The sequence below is a fragment of the Ctenocephalides felis genome, unplaced genomic scaffold (genome assembly GCF_003426905.1).
Source record: "Ctenocephalides felis isolate EL2017-DRISC unplaced genomic scaffold, ASM342690v1 CF-g0.4_SCAFFOLD_01678, whole genome shotgun sequence".
In the NCBI taxonomy this organism is placed as follows: Eukaryota; Metazoa; Arthropoda; class Insecta; order Siphonaptera; family Pulicidae; genus Ctenocephalides; species Ctenocephalides felis.
This window is the reverse complement of record NW_020537832.1, coordinates 1,341-21,780: the sequence shown is the minus strand read 5'-3', so window position 1 is coordinate 21,780 and position 20,440 is coordinate 1,341. Positions and strand designations below refer to the sequence as shown.

The 20,440-nt window shown below is 24.6% G+C and overlaps 1 protein-coding gene across 1 annotated transcript; it reads right to left on the bottom strand.

Annotated features, from left to right (window-relative positions):
• Window positions 1–2,028: 2,028 nt before the first annotated feature.
• On the bottom strand, window positions 2,029–20,132 carry LOC113374293 (PDF receptor-like; the record flags this gene model as incomplete). Its single annotated transcript, XM_026614410.1, has 3 exons — window positions 20,065–20,132; window positions 4,738–4,862; window positions 2,029–2,145 (listed from the first exon to the last, which is right to left on the bottom strand). Coding segments are annotated over exons 2-3 (208 nt in total), but the record flags the coding sequence as incomplete, so codon positions are not given.
• Between the last annotated feature and the right edge of the window lie 308 nt (window positions 20,133–20,440).

Sequence of the window (20,440 nt, the reverse complement as noted above, 5' to 3'; positions counted from 1 at the left end):
CTCTGTATCTTCGAAATGGCGGGGCCTGTCTTTGCCAAAAACTAATCACCTCTTTTCCCAATCATTACTAATTGAATGCTTTTTGGATCATTCAAATCGGAATGAATCATAAATTATTATATTAAAACTGATTGAAAGTGGCATTTTGCCTTATGGCAAGTTCATCTGTCCACACTCATACTTTTGTCAAATTTAGTCTTATTCGATTCAGAACGACCTGAAACGTCGAGAAAGCATAAAATCGGCAAATCGGATTTTTTGACGAAAACACAAACTTCTTCTTCAGTAAGTTAATAATAGTTGCTAATTAAAATATGTTAATTGACAATTATCCATCGCCCTTTGTCTATTGACCTAGTATTTCAAATAATAATCAATTATTTCCTGTGTCACGTTTTGCATATTAAAGGAGACAATGACAATGTGACGACCTGAAAGCAATCAGGGCTTATTCATACTTTATTAAGGGAAGTATTAGGAAGTCCGCAATTCTGCAGATAAACTTCCACAGATTAAGTCCTTAGAAAGAAAAGTTACTTCCTTCGAACAGAAAGTGATAAATAAAATTAGATTTCTGATAAGTGTTCGGAGAAATGTGAAAAATTGAGTATAGTGCTCCTCGTGTAGTAAAAAATTGAATAGTAGAAATATTAGTTTTGGAAGGAGAAGTTTGTTTTCGACAGAAAATCCGATTTTCTAATTCTATATTTTCTTCAAGTCATTCTGAATTGAATGAGACCAAATTTGGAAAAAGTGTGTGTGTGTGTGTGTGTGAAAAATTGAACTAGGACTCAATAGAGGCTATCGTTTGTCAGTTTTGCGCGACGATCGACCGAGCCGTTTTTTTTGTAAATGGCAGAAAAGTGTAAAATTTTTGTAAGAAATGTAGAAGTATTTTATTCATAACAATTAACTTTTCCCGTGGGGTACTTATAGTAATCGCAAAAAAATCGAAAATGAAAAATTTTTGCGATCTTTACTTTTCAAAGGTTTCGGAAAATTTTAGCATTCGATTCGTATTGATAAGGAGACGTGCTGGTTAGTTTTTGGCGAAGGCAGGTCTAGCCGTTCCGAAGATACGGGGCAAAAAGTGCCGAAAACGGTAACTCAGTTTTTAGGAGAACGGGGCGTCCGATTTGAATATTTCAAAAAACATTTTATTTGTATGGACAAGATGAAACACTGATCAAATTTTTATGAAGGCAGGTCTAGCGGTTTCGGAGATCTAATGAAAAAAGTTAAAAAAAATGCCATTTGGCGATCAAAAATGATCATTAGACATATGCACATCAAATTATCAGATATTTTATAGAGATTTTAACAATGAGTATAAATTTTGTTTACATTCCTATGGGTTCCGTACCAATGTTTATGCGTTAGACGGCGACGCAGCGCTTACGCGCTTCGATATTTCGTCTCTATGCAGTTAAAGCAGTACGATTGCTTTGAAAAAAAAATCATAATTTCCAAAATATTTTAAAATAAATTTTCTTTCAGTCTTTTTTCTAAAATATAATTTATAGTTTCTCAAAAATCTAACTTTTTCAAAGTATTTTTTTTCCAAAAATGTTAATATTTAAAAAAAAATAATAATTTTTGGTACGGGAAGTTTCAGCAATTTGCCTCAAGGCATAATGCCATGCGCCTCACTAGTTTAATTATTTTATTGCATTAAATTAAATATCGCAATATGTAATTTGTGAAAATTAGTATTAAATTGCAGTATTTTATTTTTTAAGCATAAATATTACTTTTTGTTTAATGAAATAATAATAAAGAGTTGTTTAGGAATGACACCTTTAATATATTTATATGAAAATGTAACAGTTAATAATGTTTAATCGCGATGTCTTTTTCCTAATATTTACAAATCAAAGCTTAAAATTTTAGATGACTTTTTCACAATATTTTTTAAGTAGATTTTTGGTCTCAGTATTAGAAATTTATCCCTGCCGTATTTATTATATAATATAAAAACCACCATATCTTTCTTCATATTTATAATTAAATTCGCAATTTTATACTCACGTGTTGGGTCCAATCCACGTTGGCCCTTGACCAGGGAACATTTTTGTTTGATGCCAGAATTGGCCTTTGTTGGTGGCCAACATAGTAAGGAGTCCCAGGTCCAATTGCAGAACAAACCTGAGAAAAAAATACAAAAAATAATTTAATTTAAAATGAGAATCTGGACTTAGTTGCAAAAACTATACGATGAGCTTTGCTGTTGAATAGGGTGATAGAGGGTTAGAAAGATCTTTTCCTTTTGGTCGTTTTGGGTCAATTATTTCGTTTATTATAAATCATTGTTAATGCATTTATCAATTTCTAAGAATAAAACACAAAGCCATCGATCATCTCTGTAAAGGAAATGAGTTTATGTCGCCTTTGGAGAAAAGCCCGAAGCCTTTTCTGTTTACATTGCGAGACAGGCGTGATGTTTCTGGGTAAATAAATTGTCAATCATCTAATGTAAACATAAAATGCATATATGTATACATTATGAAGATATACATATATTTATAAATATATATATATGTATATTAGGGTGGTCCTTAAAATGGACATTTTCGAATATCCTTGTTCCCAAGAGCTCAAATGGTTCCAAATTGATAAAAAACAATTCTCTGAAAGTTTAAGCTCTTAATATTAGCTTTTAGATAGAGCGCAATTTAATCAAACTTCGTATGGACATAGCATGGAAAAGATTTTGAAAATGAAAAAAAAATTTTTTAGGTATAACTTAGCAACAAATGAATTAAGTGACAATTTGTGTCATATAAATTCGATGCTCTATAAAATAGGTTTTTTATAATTTGTTTTGTAGAGCGTCGTATTTTGAATAAAACTCATTCATTTATTCGCTAAGTTATATCTCAAAAATATTTTTAAAACTTTTGAAAATTTTCTCATGCTGATTCCAGACAAAACTTTGATTGAACTGCGCACTATCTAAAAGACAATATTAAGAGCTAAAACTTTCAGAGAATTTTTTTTTATCAATTTGGAACCATTTGAGCCCTTGGGAGCAAGGAAATACGAAAATGTCCATATTCAGGACCACCCTAATATTATATATATAGATATAAAATTTTGGTCATAATGTTTTGACTGATTTTTATGAAATTTTATATTTTATAATCACACTTAGCAGGAAAATCAGTCAACATCTATTTTTCATTCCTTCAATTTCATCTAGCTTAAATATCTCACATACAGCCCTAAATTTTCACCCTCCTACCACAAACCCCTTTTTCATAATAATAATTTTAGTGATCAAATAATTTTTTTCATCCCACTCAATGAATGTTTTTTACTGAATTTTCGTTAATATTTTCTCCAACTTCTGGCAAAGCTTGAATTTTACTTAAAAATTTTTTTAATTTTAATTAAGGGTTGTACACATACAATATTACTTTTTCCGAAATTTTGAATCGCAGTATTTGAAATTTCGGATACGCCGTAGGGTATCGAAAATATTTTTTTTATTAGTTTTCACGTTTCATAGATTTCTGAACATTTTGGCATACTTTAGAAAAATGAATGAGTATGTGCGGATTTTTGTCGACGATTTTGAGAACACAGATCAACCGATCAAATGATTCAAAAAAACATTTGTTTCGTTTTGATAAAGAGACTTGCTGATTAGTTTTTAGCATAGGCAGGTCTAGTAGTTTTGGTAATGAGGGGTACAAAGTGCCAAAAATGATGATTCAGTTTAGGAAGTTCCAGCAATTTGTTTTAAGACACGATGACGAGGCACTACCTTTCAGTCAATAAATGTTTATTTCGATCGAGATTTTCTGAATAACAGGCTTAAATTTAACTTTAAAACAAGTTATTTTTGATTAAAGTGTCTAATAGCATTTTTTTAGAATTTTTGGACCAATAGGTTTTAAATAATTTTTTTTAATACGTTATTGAAAAATGTATACATATATGTAAAAATATTTTATTTTTAATATTCAAAAATTACATTAATAAACATTTTTATTCAACCCTAAATTTTCGCTCGCGTAGTAAATATATTTCTATGCAATATTTTATTCAAAAATTGCACAAATATTTTTATTTAAATGGTGTTCTTTTCAAGTATTTATTCTAATTCTCTTAATTATATAAGATTATTATTATTATATTATAATTACAAAGGGTTAAGAGTATCCCTTTTCCTAATTGGCTAATTAGTTAATTTTCGCATAATTAGTAAAGTATTTCCATAAGGAGGATTAATTTTTAATTGGGACCAAAGCCACCTTTTAGGGAAAGTGGTTAGAAATTTAGGGTTAAGGGCAAAGTTAGGAAGATATAGTAATTAAATTAGGTGTAGGTGGCATTTTGCACTGTTGACAAGTAGTAAGAACTTATAGAAAGATCTTTTAATTATAATGTATATTATATTAATGAAATAGGCAAATGAAACGTATATATAAAATATGAAATTGTTTTTCATAATCTCTCATACCAGGCACTTCTGTCTGTCTGAGATGTGAAAATAATGTATAAATATGAATAAAAAAAAACTTCTTGGAAATAATTATTAGTATTAGTAAAAAAAATAATTTTAAAATTTAAAACAATTAGTATACATGTAAATTATAATTTGCACTATTTTGGATTTGATGTCTCTAAGCTGCAGAGGAAGGAAGATTTTTAATCATAGTAATGAGTTTTTTAGTTTTTAATATATTTAGCTCATTTAATGTCTTGTATACACTTAATTTATATAATTCTTACCATCTTGTGGAATTATATAATCGTGGTATTGCAAAATGCAATCTTCTGCAGAAGAACTGTCGAAGGATAAAATCGCCTCGGTGAAATCCATCTCAGGTGTTTTGTTTCAGAAAATCAGCCCATATCTGAAATAAAAAATAAAAAAATATATAAAAACTAGAATCTAAAATTGAAGCAAAAACTAGTGTAACAATTTTATATAATTCACGATTTATTATATTAGTAGACACCTTGACGCAAGTTGCAAGTATTTAATATTAATCAATGAGACTTCAGATTTACATAATAACTCAACAATGGAAATTTGAACTTTTGACTAAGTCTTGAAGAACTTTTTCATTTATAGTTGTAGAATGATACAATTTTCACAAATTGTAAATATATACATAAAAAACACATTTTCATCAAAAGTTCTGTACAAACACCAATCGAAGTACTTTGAGACGAACTTTTGTAATATAAATTTAAGTAATTAATGTTTTGTAATATAATTTTTGCTATATTTTTTACATTTTTAGTAGCAGAATGCTGTAATTTGCACAAAACCTGGTTTGGTATATATTTTAAATAAAAAGAATATTAAACAAAACATTTTGTGTGTACTGTCACCTGTAACCTTATTTTTTTGGAACTTAGCAGACAAATTTTTACTTTTAATTATAAATTATGATATTTGTAACTGCGGTCATTTTTGGCTACCGCCAGGGTTATATATATATATATATATATATATATATATATATATTATATATACTGTATAATTATTCGGATTGAAATTAGCGAAGGTCTTGTAAACAAAAATGAGTTTTTTATTGTTTCACGTAAGCAAAGCCGACGGACGCCTCACTTTTGTTTACACGATTTTAAATTTAAATTAGCGTTTTATCAAAATGTAAACAACTTTATGTATATATATATATATATATATATATAATATCAGTAGCATTATTTATAAATTCAAGATAAAAAGATTAAAGTTATTTAAAGAATTTTTGTCAACAGTCGAAATAATTTCATACAATGCCACAGCTTTTCATCCATACATTCTGGTTGATTTTTTAAAAAAGCACTAGAATCCTCTCCAATATTCAAGACGACTTTTTTTGCGGTCCAAAAGCATTTTGAAAGAGTATTCAAGGTCATAGTCAAGGACGAAATGTACTACACGTTTTCTTTAAGAGCTTTTTCATCAAATATAAAACTAAAAATCTTATAAAGGAGCAAATTAGTCAGATTATATAATTTGAAGCTCAGAAAACAAAAGACAGTTTTTGACTATTCTAATAATATTTAAAGTATTTTCAAATTTTTTTAAAAATATAAATCCTAGCATTGTAACTTTGATATTTTAGTATGACAATTGTTAATATATATATTAAATTTTAAAAATATAAAATTATATACTTCTCTAACAAATTTAGCTAAAAATTTGCATTTTAATGGACAAATGCACATTTGCATGGACAATATTTACGAACAATATGCTGACTCTATATTTAGAGTGTTATTTAAATATAGTTTAAAAATATAAAAAATTGAATTAGAATGTTGAAATTTCAGTATGACATTTTTGAATACAAATATTAAATTTAAAAAATATAAAATTATAACTTTAACAAATCTAGAAATTATCAATTTAGTAGACAAATGCACGCTTTCATGGACCGATACATTACAATTTTACCGAACGATATGTAGAGTGTTATTTCAATTTTAAACTAGTGGGGTGGGTGGCATCGTGCCTTAAGGCAAATTGCTGGAACTTCCCGTACCGTAACGAAACGTTCGAGGAATATTGAATGTTTTCAAATAGATTATTATAAATATTGTATTATTGTCTAATATTTAATAATATATAATAAACTGAATTGCAGAATTGAAATTATTTGTTTAAAGTATATTAGAACTATAGTCAGAATTAAAAATAAAATCTGAATTATTTTCGATATACAAAAAAATTAAAAAAAAAAAAAAAAAAAAAAAAAAAAAAAAAAAAAAAAAAATGGTACAATTTTTTTTTTCCAAATAATTATTTTGTTAAAACAAGCAGAAAGTTCTTTTGAATCAATTGAATCGGACGCTTAGTTTTCTCCCAAAAACTCCATTTTTTGTACATTTAGCTCTGTATCTCCGAAATGGCTGGGCCTGCCTTTGCGAAAACTAATACCCTTTCTCCCAATCATTACTAATGGAAGTTTTTTAGATCATTCAAATCGGATGCTCCGTTCTCTCAAAAACTCGATTTCTATTTTCTGCACTCTTTGCTCCTTATCTCCGTAACTGCTGGACCTGTCTTTGCCAAAAACTAATCAGCTCTTCTCCTTATTAATAGGAATCGAATGTTTTTTAAACCATTCAAATCGGTTGATCCGTACGCCCGAAAACGTGGACGAAAATTTGTATCCATACATACATACACACACACACACACACACACACACATCCATTTTTTCTGAGGTATACCAAAACGTTCAGAAACCTTCAAAACGTCGAGAAATGTAAAAATTTTCAATTCCGATTTTCGGCCCATTACAATAACTTACCCTACGGGAAGTTAAAATATAAAACTTTGAATTAGTACGCTGAAATTTTAGTATGACATTCTTCAATACATATATTAAATTTAAAAAATATAAAATTATATACTTCTCTAACAAATTTGGCTAGAATTTAGTGGACAAAAACACGCGTTTGCATTGTCGATACATAACAATTTTAACGAAAGATATGTAGAGTGTTATTTAAATATATTGTAAAAATATAAGATATAGAATTAAGACGCTGATATTTTAGTACGACATTTCTTAATACATATATTGAATTTAAAAAATATAAAATTATTTACTTTTTTACAAATTTAGCTAGAATTAAGTAATTTCGTGGACAAATGCATGCTTGCACTGTCAACCCATAACAATTCTAACAGACGATATGCAGAGTGTTGTATAAATATACTTTAAAAATATACAACTTTACATCAGGATACTAAAATTTGAGTATGACATTTTTGAATGCATATATTATATTTAAGAAATATAAAATTATATACTTTTCTGACAAATTTAGTTAGAATTTAGCAATTTAGTGGACAAATGCACGTTTGCATGGACCATTCATAACGATTCTAACTAACCATACGTAGTGTGTTGTTTAAATATATTTTAAAAATATAAAACTTTGAATTAGAATGCTTATATTTTAGTATGACCTTTATTAATATACATATTAAATTTAAAAAATATAAAATTATATACTTCTCTAACAAATTTAGTTAGAATTTAGCATTTTAGAGGACAAAAGCATGTTTTCATAGACGATACATAACAATTGTAACGAACGACATGTAGAGTGTTATTTGAATATATTTTAAAAATATAAAACTTTGAACTAGGATGTTGGTATTTAAATATGACATTTTTCAATACTTGCATTGAATTAAAAAAAAATTAAATTATATTCTTTTCAAATAAAAGCTAGAAATTAGCAATTTAGTCGACAGATGCAAGTTTTCATAGACGATTCATAACAATTTTAACGAACGATATGTAGAGTGTCATTTCAATTTTAAAAATATAAAACTTTAAATTATGACTCTGATATTTTAGTACGACATTTGTTAATACATTTGTTAAATTAAAAAAATATAAAACTATATACTTTTCAAACAAATTTATCTACAATCAGGAACAGATTCGAACTATATAGTATAAAAATATTTAGGTTAAAGCACATATATAAATTCTGTTTTATTATTTATTATTATTATATATAATTTATAACTATTAATAATTTGCCAAAATACAAGATTATAATCCGAATAAAATCTTTTTTTTTTATTGCTACAGGTAGTTTTCCGTAAAAACAATGTTATTAATTTACTTAAACAAAAAACCGGGAGTTGTAAATCATAACTTTTTTATCAGACGGATTTAAAAGAAAAAAATGATAACGTTGTGATTTATTTAACCTGGGGAATAATATAAATGGTAATTATATATATATATATATATATATATATATATATATAATATATATATATATATATATATACATTTCTAAACCGCCTTCGTTTGATATTTTAATGAACGCTTGCAAATTCGTTATACATTATATTATAAAAAGCTTTTCATATTTAATATTAGATACGTTTTGATATCTAATTAGACTCATTTTACTGCTATATATACAAATAAAAGGCACTATATATAAAAATAATAATCAATTATTGAGAAAAATTGTACAAAGACATTAATATTGTTTTGAACAATTTTGCAATTACACATTTATATAGCATAAGTTTTTGTATTTACTTATTATAAATTTTTAACAATATTTTATTTCGTACTATATCCAATTATTTTTTTAACTATTTCATATATTTTAGACATTCCTTGAATTTTATATTAATTATGCTAAATGTTCACGTTTATTATATATAGTTTATGTTTAATACATTTTTTAAAATTATTTTCGCATTAATGAACTGAAGATGAATCGGATGCACACCCGAAACGTATGCAAAATTCTAAGCCCTCCATTATATTTGTTTGAATATAATATTTTTCTGGTTTTAATTAGATAACGACTGTAAATTAAAACGTAACATAAAGTGAAAAAAAAGATATTAAAACATCAAGTTTGAAACAAATTGAGGAATAACTAGAATAAAATAATTAAAAAATAATAAATTTATAATACAATATTTGTTCATTACTAAAGATGGATCAAATGTATACTCGAAACGTATGCAAGACTTTTAAGACATTTTTTTGATCTTGATAATTCCTTCTTTTAATAATATTTGAATGACAAGTGTGAATAACAATATAATATCAAGCAAAAGGATTTTTAAGTATATGAAAACGGTATATTTTACCTACGTTTCGATATATAATTTTATATCATAATCAGCAAATATGAATAATTCGGTTTAAGAGCCAATATGTAATACATGAATCAATAATAACTATATATTAAAGGCACCAATTTGGCATTAGTTAGTACTACTAAAACAGTCATTAATATAGGAATTATTAATTAGCTACTAAAGTTGTAATTACTTATGATGATACTGAATCATATGACACGAAATTTGTAATACTTTAATGACCAAATGAAATTTAATCGAAGTTAGAAGTAATAGTTTCTTCAAATTATTTAAAAATAAATAGAGGAATTATTAATTAGCGACTAAAATTGTAATAACTAATGATGATACTGAATCATGTGATACGAAATTTTTAATACTTTAGTGACCAAATAAAATTTAATCGAAATTTGAAGTAATTGTTTCTTCAAATTATTTAAAAAAAATCTTTAATTTCTAATATCATATATATATTAAATTGAAAACAATTAAATTTAATTTAAAAAAAATCATATATATATTGTTGAATGATGATACCCAATCCGTCAAATCCGTCAAATAAAATAAATATTTTTATTTATTTGTACTCTTTTATTTCGACGATTAGCTGAGATATATATATATATATATATATATATATATATATATAATCCTCGTAATTGCATTTCTTGCAATGAATGCAATGCAATGCGATGTAATTATATTTTCAAATTAACTTTTCTCGATTTCATTCAAAATTATTAAACCACTTATAAAGTTTATTAGCAGAAAATAGAAACGACGAGTTGATTCTAGGAAAGATTTTTTTTTGCAGAATACACGGAATAAAAGTATCATGTGACGAAAATATATGAAATAAATAACTTTTAATATACTGGGTGTCCCCCAGAAGAAAAAAATAGAAAAAAATAGAAAAAAATAATCGCATTTTTTTGGAAATTATGAGCTTTTAAACACAACCTGGAGCTTTGGTAAAAATACGACCATTTTTCGGTTATTGTAGATAATTTTTATTAATTTTGTTCATTTGAACTTTGGAATCGTAATCGTGAATATTCATTGTTATTATATATTAACAGTCAAAAATAATGACACAATTGCCCCAAGTTTTCTAGAATTAAGACTTTTTGTTCAATTATAAATTTGAAATTTTTTAAAATCAGTCGACTTTGAAAGGACTTCGTTTTATAAACAATATACTAAAGTGTGTTGGCAAGTTTTATTAAAAGTTGGCGCATTTAATCAGGATTCTAAAATGGTGAAATACTTGATACTTGATAATTTTATTGAAATTATCAAGTATATTGATACTTTATATTTTATTGATATGCTTGATAGTTTTATTAATGAAAAATTCCGAGTAAAAAATAAAAACCTGAAAATTGCTAACACATGTCACTTACAATAAAAATAGAATCGTTATGATTTATCTGAGAGTTTATTGAAACAACTTAAAATTAATTTGTTTTGCAAAACAACCTAACGAATAACAATTAAAACAATATCCTCAACAATATCAGGACTTACATAGAGTTTTGAATTTTAGGCTATATTTAACCTTAAAAATTCTTACCATTAAATTTTCATGGATTAACAATATTAAAATTCAGCAAAATCTCTTATATATAATTGAAAATCGCAAACTGGTGCGATTTTTCTCAGATACTCTCGATTTTGTGCAAAATAAGTGTTTTTCAAATATCTTTCGTTTGCATAAAATTAATTACAGCACAATTCGCTATTTCAGTAGAAAATTGTTAAGCTATAGCTCGTAAAATTTAAATTTTATTATAAACAGTTTTGAAAAATTTATCTTAGCACATTGCTATAGGGAAAAAAATGTTTACAATTAAAAAAAATTAAACTCAAATTCAAAACGTACCTCTAATAATGGTTAAGGCTTTTGGGTACCAGATTAATTTTGGAAGGGCATATTTGGCTTATTTTTAATTTATGTATAACAATATTTTTTGCAAACTGTTGTTATTAAATTAAGTTACTAAATGAAGTTAAGTTACTAATGTTTCGATACTTTAATTTGTCTATATATATTTTTTTAATTGAACCATGTCTCAGAATCTACATAGTTTTGTGTTTTGTATTTTCAAATAATTTTTAGTAATAATTTTAATTTATGTGTTTTATTCAATGAAGAAGAAACATTTTATGAAAGAAAATCTACTTCAGAATTGTATGAAAATAAAATAATTTTTTTTTTAGAAACATAATTTTCGTTTCTTCTAGTTTCATTCACCTGGATGAGTCTCCGTATATATTTCTTCTATATATATATATATATATATATATATATATATATAATTATATATATATATATAGATATATAGAGATATATATAGAATATATTATAATATATATATAATATATATATATACTATATCTATCTATATATATATATATCTATCTCTCTATCTCTATATATATATCTATATCTCTTGATTGTATAAAATATTTTTCAACCGAAAAACATAAGATTGTCATTCGAAAGTGACAAATGAGTACAAGTCTTTGAGGTCCACGACGTGAAAAGCGCGCCTCGCGCTTGAAAATATTTAATATCTTTTGATGTAACAAAACCTCCAACAAATCCAGGACTTATCTATTGAATATATATATATATATATATATATATATATATATATATATATATACAAGGTGTGTGTGTTTATATGAATATTCTTCTTTTTTTCTTTATTCTCTGTCGACTTTTGTGAGTCTGGTGTCCATTAATAGTCGTTTCGGTGCAATAAAATCGTTTTTTTCCTTCGAAATCGCATTACATCGCCTCTCCTACTTCTGATTTTATTGCTTTGTGATCAATTCGATGTATTATTAGCGACTTACTCATGCAAAACACATTAAATCACAAACAGACACACACATGTACATGATACACATACATAGTTATATATATATATACAGGGGCGTCGGAACCAAATTTTTGATGGGTGGGCTCGTTTTTTTTTCTTAGAGATATTATCTTAGAGAGTTGTTAAAAAATTTCTAACTTTACTTGTTTTTGAGATATTGGCAGTGGATCTTTTTACCCACGAACTTTTAAGCTCCGCTCTCCCCTAATGTTTTTTTTCGACTATATGTTCATTTTTCGCCAGAAGCGAAATTATAAAATATTTTTCAACCGAAAAACAATAAAATTGTCATTCGAAAGTGACAAATGAGTACAAGTCTTTGAGGTCCACGACGTGAAAAGCGCGCCTCGCGCTTGAAAATATTTAATATCTTTTGATGTAACAAAACCTCCAACAAATTGTAAAAAGAATTTTGTTGCAGAGAAAAAAAGAAAATATATGTTTTTTTTTGGATCGATTCAATTCGGGTAAAGGCCGAGTAAAACCTTTGTAAATATTTAAGGGTTGTTATTGTTAAGAAAATTGCAAAAACAAAAAAAAATTTTTTAATCATTACAAAGTTCACTTCAATATGAGTGTAATAAAAAAAATAATACTGATCGGATCAGCACATCCGGAGATAATTAATTTACCGCAGATGATGTTCATAGAAATTGAGCAAAAAATCTATATTTCAATCGTAAATATTTACGTTAAAAAAAAATTTTCAGCAAAATCCTGAAATACGTGTCAAATGATTTTATCAATAGTATCTGTAAACAAATTTTCAGACAATTCTAAAATGTCAAGGTTAATTAGTGTCCGGTTTGTAAAAGAATGACCCATATGCACTTACTAACTCTGAACACAAAATGAGATATTTACAATTATCTGAGCAAAGTATCGACGTTTTGAAAAAAATCCACGAACTATACTGATTGGAATAAAGAGCTGTAATTTTAGTATTTTGAATTTTAGTATATATAGTATAACCGGAAAAATATACACTTACTAACTCTGAACACAACGTAGGATATTTACAATTATCTGAGCAAAGTATCGACGATTTGGATACAACATTGTAAAAATCCGATGTCGTTTTTAAAAAATTTCAACAAACTATGCAGTTTGGAATAAAGAGCTGTAATTTTAATATGTTGAATTTTAGTATATATAGTATAACAGGAAAAATATACATTACCAAATTCTTAACAGAACATGAGATATATGTTTATATGTTGATTAATCCATTTGATTGTGAACTTTTGCCCATATAAGATCATTTGCGGTTGTTACAATACGCTTATTAGAAAGCTTTGAATTTTAAAGGTGTGAAAAAGAAGTTAAAAAAAGTATAGTTGAAATTTGAAACTAACAAAAAGTTTCATTTGAACACAAACATTTTAATAAAAATGTGAAAAACTGCCAAAATGTGGCAAAGAAGAAACTTCTTTATATTTATTAAGAACAATAAATTAGAGTACAGAGTTAAATTATTAGAGCAGGGAGTTTTTTGTAAAAAACTTTATTAATTTTTCATTATATTGTTTTAAAAATGTAACGGGTAGGAATTTTCAAAAAAAACTAAACGTGTTACATCAAATTTTTTTTCAAAAAAATTTATTATTCTATAAAATGGCTCAGTCAATTAGAGTAATGATGAAGGCGATATGAATATTTTATATTTCAATCTATAGTTCAAAAACTTTATCGATAGTGACAAGTTTGAAAAACAAATATTAGAATCATTCACTTCTACAAATCAAATAGAAATTGATACATACGTATGTTTAACATAAATTTCAACTTCAAAGTTTTTGCGGTTACAAATATTACAACTATTTCCTCTAGAAGTAGTTTGATATTTCGTTTGAAGCTTTTTTCTATTCCTTTCAAAGAGTATATTTTAAAATATTGTCACGTTTCCTGGAAACATATATGGAAATTTGCAACTTGCTTATCGAATCTTATTTTGTAAAGTTGTACGTGCGATCAAGAAAAAGAATTATTTGCTTTGTCAAAAGACAGGTCTATTTTGTTATTGTCAAAATTGAAACTCGAGTTTTTTATTATATATATATATATATATATATATATATATATATCTTATATATAAAATTCACTTGTAATGATGTATGTAAATATACTTATCCTAAACGATTATTCGAATTTCGATAAATCTTTCTGAGGTTTGAGGGAATTTTTTAGGATGTATGTGATTATAAATATTGTAGAACTAAATGGAAAAAATTGCAAAAAACGAAATGTCATTGTTTGACATTAAAAAGATTTGAGACATAATTTGGCATTGAAAACAGATAAAAACTGTCATCTACAAAAATTTTTGGTGTGAAGAGTGATTTAAAAAAACAATAATTATTATTTTTAGATAATAGTATAGGATATTAAAAAATTGTAGACGCGAGTCGGGTCATTTAGTATATATATATGCATATATATATATATATATATATATATATATATATATATATATATATATATTTCCGTCGTCTTTTTACGACATCGAAGCCCTTTTCCCAACAATATTTTTATATCGTCTCCTTCAAACAAAATGCAATAACTTGTCCTAAGTGCTTCGGTGTGTATAAGCGATATTTTTCCTATTTAGAGTCCACACTTTTTTTATGGACATTGTAAAAATACTACATATACATGGGGAAAAGTCAGTTTTATTTATTTATAGAGAAAACTGTGAAACGTAGGCATAGAAAGTAGAAAAAAATCTATATTTTATTGACTTATCAAGCATTTTTGACAATCTCCGTGAACTAAAGTGAACAAAGTGGAACTCCGACTCGATTAAAAAAAGTGTGACTGTTTTCCCTTGAGCTTATTTAAAAAAAACATATTTTTAATCTGCATCCTTAAGACAACATGGACATTGCTACTGCACGATATCAGGTTGTTCTGAACGAAATTTGAATTCACAACCCCTTACACTGTATATACATACGAATTTGTATTTTCAGAAAACAATTTTTTTTCTTTTTTTGCTAAACGAATTACGTAATATTTTTATTTCTATTTCTGAATCTATTTGCAGATACGTCTAATATAGACTATATTAAATTCAAATCGATAAATACTAAAATAAAAAGATAAAACCGCTATGAGGGACATCACAAAGAATTGTGGTGAATATTTTGTAAGGGAAAATAGAAAAAAACCGAAGACAAAAGACAAAATGCAGTTCAAAATCGTTTGTAAAGAGAAAATGCGTTTCCCACAAACCGCTTATATATACATATATATATATATATATATATATATATATATATGTATATATATATATATATTTCTAGAAGGCAATGATTTTTTACAAAATTGATAAGTAGTTCTAAAAAGAAATGATACAAAAAATACAATAAATTGAATATAAAATGAAACAAAGTTAAAATAAAATAAAATAATAACAGTAATACAAAAATAATAATATAGATGAACTATGACATGATTATGTATTCCACGTACTATAAATTGAGATATATAGTTGTCAGATGACTAAGTCAAAAATATAAAGGAATTTTCATTTTGTATTACTTACTTTTACTTATTTACTTACTTTTGTATTACCATATCAAGGCAGTTTTATCACATTTTTTAAAAAAAGTTGCTGTTAAATAAAGATTTTTATAAGTTTTAAGTCTTAAACTCCTAATGAGCGTAATACTGATTTTATTTACAAAGTGAATTGTAACGATTGCAATTGATGTTATATTGGTAAAAATTTACAATATATTTAGAAGAGAATCAATATGTCTCTAGTTCAGAAAATTCTAATCAATACAAGACTATGTTTTCGGAACATATTATTAGTTTAAATCATACTTTCAATATTTTAAATATAAAGAAAAAAATCTTAGAAAACTTGCAGAATCTGTTTTTATAGTTTTAAATCTTTTTGTCTGAATAAAGGTAAAATGTACACACACGCACGCACACACACACACACACTCATATATATATATATATATATATATATATATATATATATATATATATTAACAAAGTCTAATAATCGGGCATAACATCAATAAAAAACATGAATTTCTTTCAAAAATTTATTTTAAATCCATACGTTTCGGCTATAATCCTAGCCTTCATTCAGTGGAAACTAAAAATAAAATTAAAAACTAAAACAATTGAATTGGAGTGAAAAGAAAAAATAAAATAGTAAATAGTACTTACAATTAGTTGATCTTAGTGTTAAATTGGAAAATTTTAATAATCCATGGTATATATATATATATATATATATATATATATTAGCTGACCCGGCAAAATTTGTTTCGCCTTAATGGCAATAAATAAGCAGTTTTTTTTAATTGGAAAAAATAAAAATAAAAATAAAATACCAACAAAATATAAATTAAAAACAATTAATATAACTATTATATTTATATTACCTATTAATATAAAAATTAATAATATAACATTTTTATTTCAAATTTCAAGGTTATGTTAAGAAACTATATTTCAAAATATTATTGCTGATTATAAACATGTCAAATATTCTATTTAAATACGTATAAACAAATATACATAAATACCTAAGTATATGAATGATTACATTCCCATTTTCAAGAAATAAATTTCTCTATCGTCCATCTGGCATCGCTTGCTATTATTAAAAATTAATTTATTTGCCACTTCGTAATAATTTTCCGTGGTGATTAAAAAATATATATTATTCACGTAATAATTTTCCAAAAGTAATGATTAAAAAATGCATATTCATATATTTGTATCAAAACAAAAACACCGAATGACAGTTGACAATTGAAAGTAAATGTCATGGATAAAATCATTGATAGAATCATAGATTGAATAAACTAAATGGATAGTTTATGATTAATTAATTTTGAATTTGAATGAACAACAGGATAAAAAGTATCCTATGTCTTTTTTTTTGGCTCTAAACTACCTCTCTGCCAATTTCAGCTAAATCGGTTCAGCCGTTCGTGAGTTATAAGTGTTGTAACTAATATATATTGTTTTGAATGTACTCTTAAACTGCTAAACCGATTTTAAACTTGATTAATTTACCGTGTGCATTTATATCCAACTTAGATTATAGGCTATATTAAAAATTTCATTTCATATTTGGATTATTAAAAGTTTAGATATTTCAATTAATTTTGACAGTTAGGAATTTAAAAATAAATTACTCCTTAAATGACAGTTGTCAATAATTTTAGAATCTTTGATTGAGATAAATTGATTTATGATTTATATTTCGATTTATTTATTTTTATTTTTATTTATTTTCAGAATTTTGGAGATGTTCGCAGATCCAACGCGAAAAATGTAAAACATTTATGAAAAGATGAAAAATTGCTTTAGGTAAGTGATTTTTTTTTTAAATTTAATTAATTTATAAATTATCCCTTTGTAGAGTTGTATTTCATATAGTACAAAGGATTAATATTTATATATCTGTTATCCCAGTCAGTTTTCACTATTTTGCAAAGCTTTATTTCAAAGTTCTATTACTCGTTTAATATTGCATATTTGGAATTAATGGTTTAAATTTTACATAAAGTGGTTCATTAACTTTCTTTCCTAGCCAATAGTTTTTCAATTTAATAACTATTTTCAGCGAAATATTTAATACCGCGATTTAAAATATTTTTGCAGATGATATATCATCCACATATCATCCTACTGAACTTTGTTAAATTTGACTTCATTTTAAGAGATTCATACAATAAGTTATATTCGAGTTGTTAATCATTAGTTATATTTTCAAATAATTTTATTGACGATATTTTATTTCAAATCTTCCGTTTCAATAAGCTAAGTACCGGTTTCACGTACGAAATCGATATTTTTTTAATTCATTCATAATTAATAATTAATAATTTTTAATTCATATAAATGGTGTTGTCAATGCAATGCGACAATTTATTTTATTCATAATAAATAATAGAGAAAATATTCAATTAAAATTTTATATAAGTTATGTAAATTATTTACATAATATATATATTTAAATTGGCTGATGTAATTTATTGCTTTAGAAGGCCAATAAACTAATAATAAAAATTAATTATTTAATTAAACGCATTCAAGTAAGTCTCGTTGTACAAAAAAACAGTAACTGCGTTTTAAAATTATTATAAATATTAGATAATTATATATATATATATATATATTAGTATAATTATTTAAATAATTATTACTTTTCATTTAATATATGTATCAACATATATTAAAAGCGAAAACAACAATTAACGGACTTATAAATATGAATATGCAAATGAAAACAATTTGCATACATCAAAGTATTTTTTTTATTTATGTAAATCATTGAAGAATAATAATCAAATAATTATATATTTTATTTAAACAAATAATGCATTTATTATTATAAATATATTACTTTTATTAATTCATTATTCTTTATATTTTTACACGCTTATTTCTTATATAAATATTTAAATGTTAAATAAAATTTAAATAACAATTTTATTTAAATAAATTATTAATAAATTTTGTTTATACATTTTTATTGTTTTAGTGTAGTTTTAGTAAATTAAAATTAATTTCTGCATCAATTAATAATACTAAACTTAACGAAAAGAACTATAGAGATATTAAAAATATATAATAAATTTTGTTTCAATTATTAAGAACAGGTTAATTTATATCTAAGTATTTTATTGGTAATAATATTAAAATAAAAAAAAATAATTTAACTTAACAAATAACTCATAAAGTGTAGTTTTCAGTAAATTAAAGTTACTTTTTGCATACATTCATCATAATAAATTTATAATATATTTTTAAAAAAAATTAAAAAAACTATATAGATATCATAAATATTTAGTAAATTTTGTTTCAATTTTTGAGAACAAGTCAATTCATGTCTAAGTATTTCATTGTTAATAATATTGAAATGAAAAATAATAATTTAACTAAAAAAATAATTAATGAATATTTAGTTAATTTCCTTTGAATTATTAGATGGTATTTATATTTTCAAATTTGTTATATTATGAAAAAATCAAAATTAAAAATACAAAACGGTGGAGAGGTCTAAATTAAATTTGTATGTGCAATTTAAATAAATGTATAAACAAATTAATATGTATATGTATATATAAATATACATACATATATATATATATATATATATATAAATATATTGTTTATCAAACATTTAAATATTAATTTTATCCACTATAAATATTGTAAAATTTTTGGAGATTTTTAGACATGATTTTTAAACTTAATTTATTTTTTATGACGCTTGTATTTTGTTTACAATTTATTTATTTAAGTCATATACCGCCAATTTGGGTGTCAAAAATTCCAATAATGGTTTTGTGAAACTGTTAAAAAATAATTATTGTACAAACATCAATATATGTATGTTTCCACGTGCAAAACTGGAAACAGCCGAAATTTTCATGTAACATAATAATTCTCAATTGATGTAATTTATTTTATTAGAGACTCAGAAAAAATAAATTATAGCAGAGAAGAAATATAGGGTATAGGGGAAATATATATATATATATATATATATATATATATATATGTATATGTATATATATTCCTAGTACTTACTTTTCCAAATTGTATTTTTCAAAGCAGAACACATATAATACATTAAATGCTGCAACACTTTTTAAATAATCCTTTTTTTAATATATAAATTTATAAAAATTAATTTTAGCAAAATTTAAATATATATTTTGAAAAATTTCATATAATACTATATTAACAAATATATAAATTATTTAAAAAAATCTTAATACATATATTATTAATATTTTAAAAATCTAGTTCAAAATTTATTTATCTTTTATATATTCAGTTGAGTAAAACCAGATAATTTAAATTATTTTATTTATATATTACTACAAATTATTTTTTTATTATTGATTAATGTAAATAATTTATTGTACTATTTATTATTAGTTTACATTTATTTTGTACATTT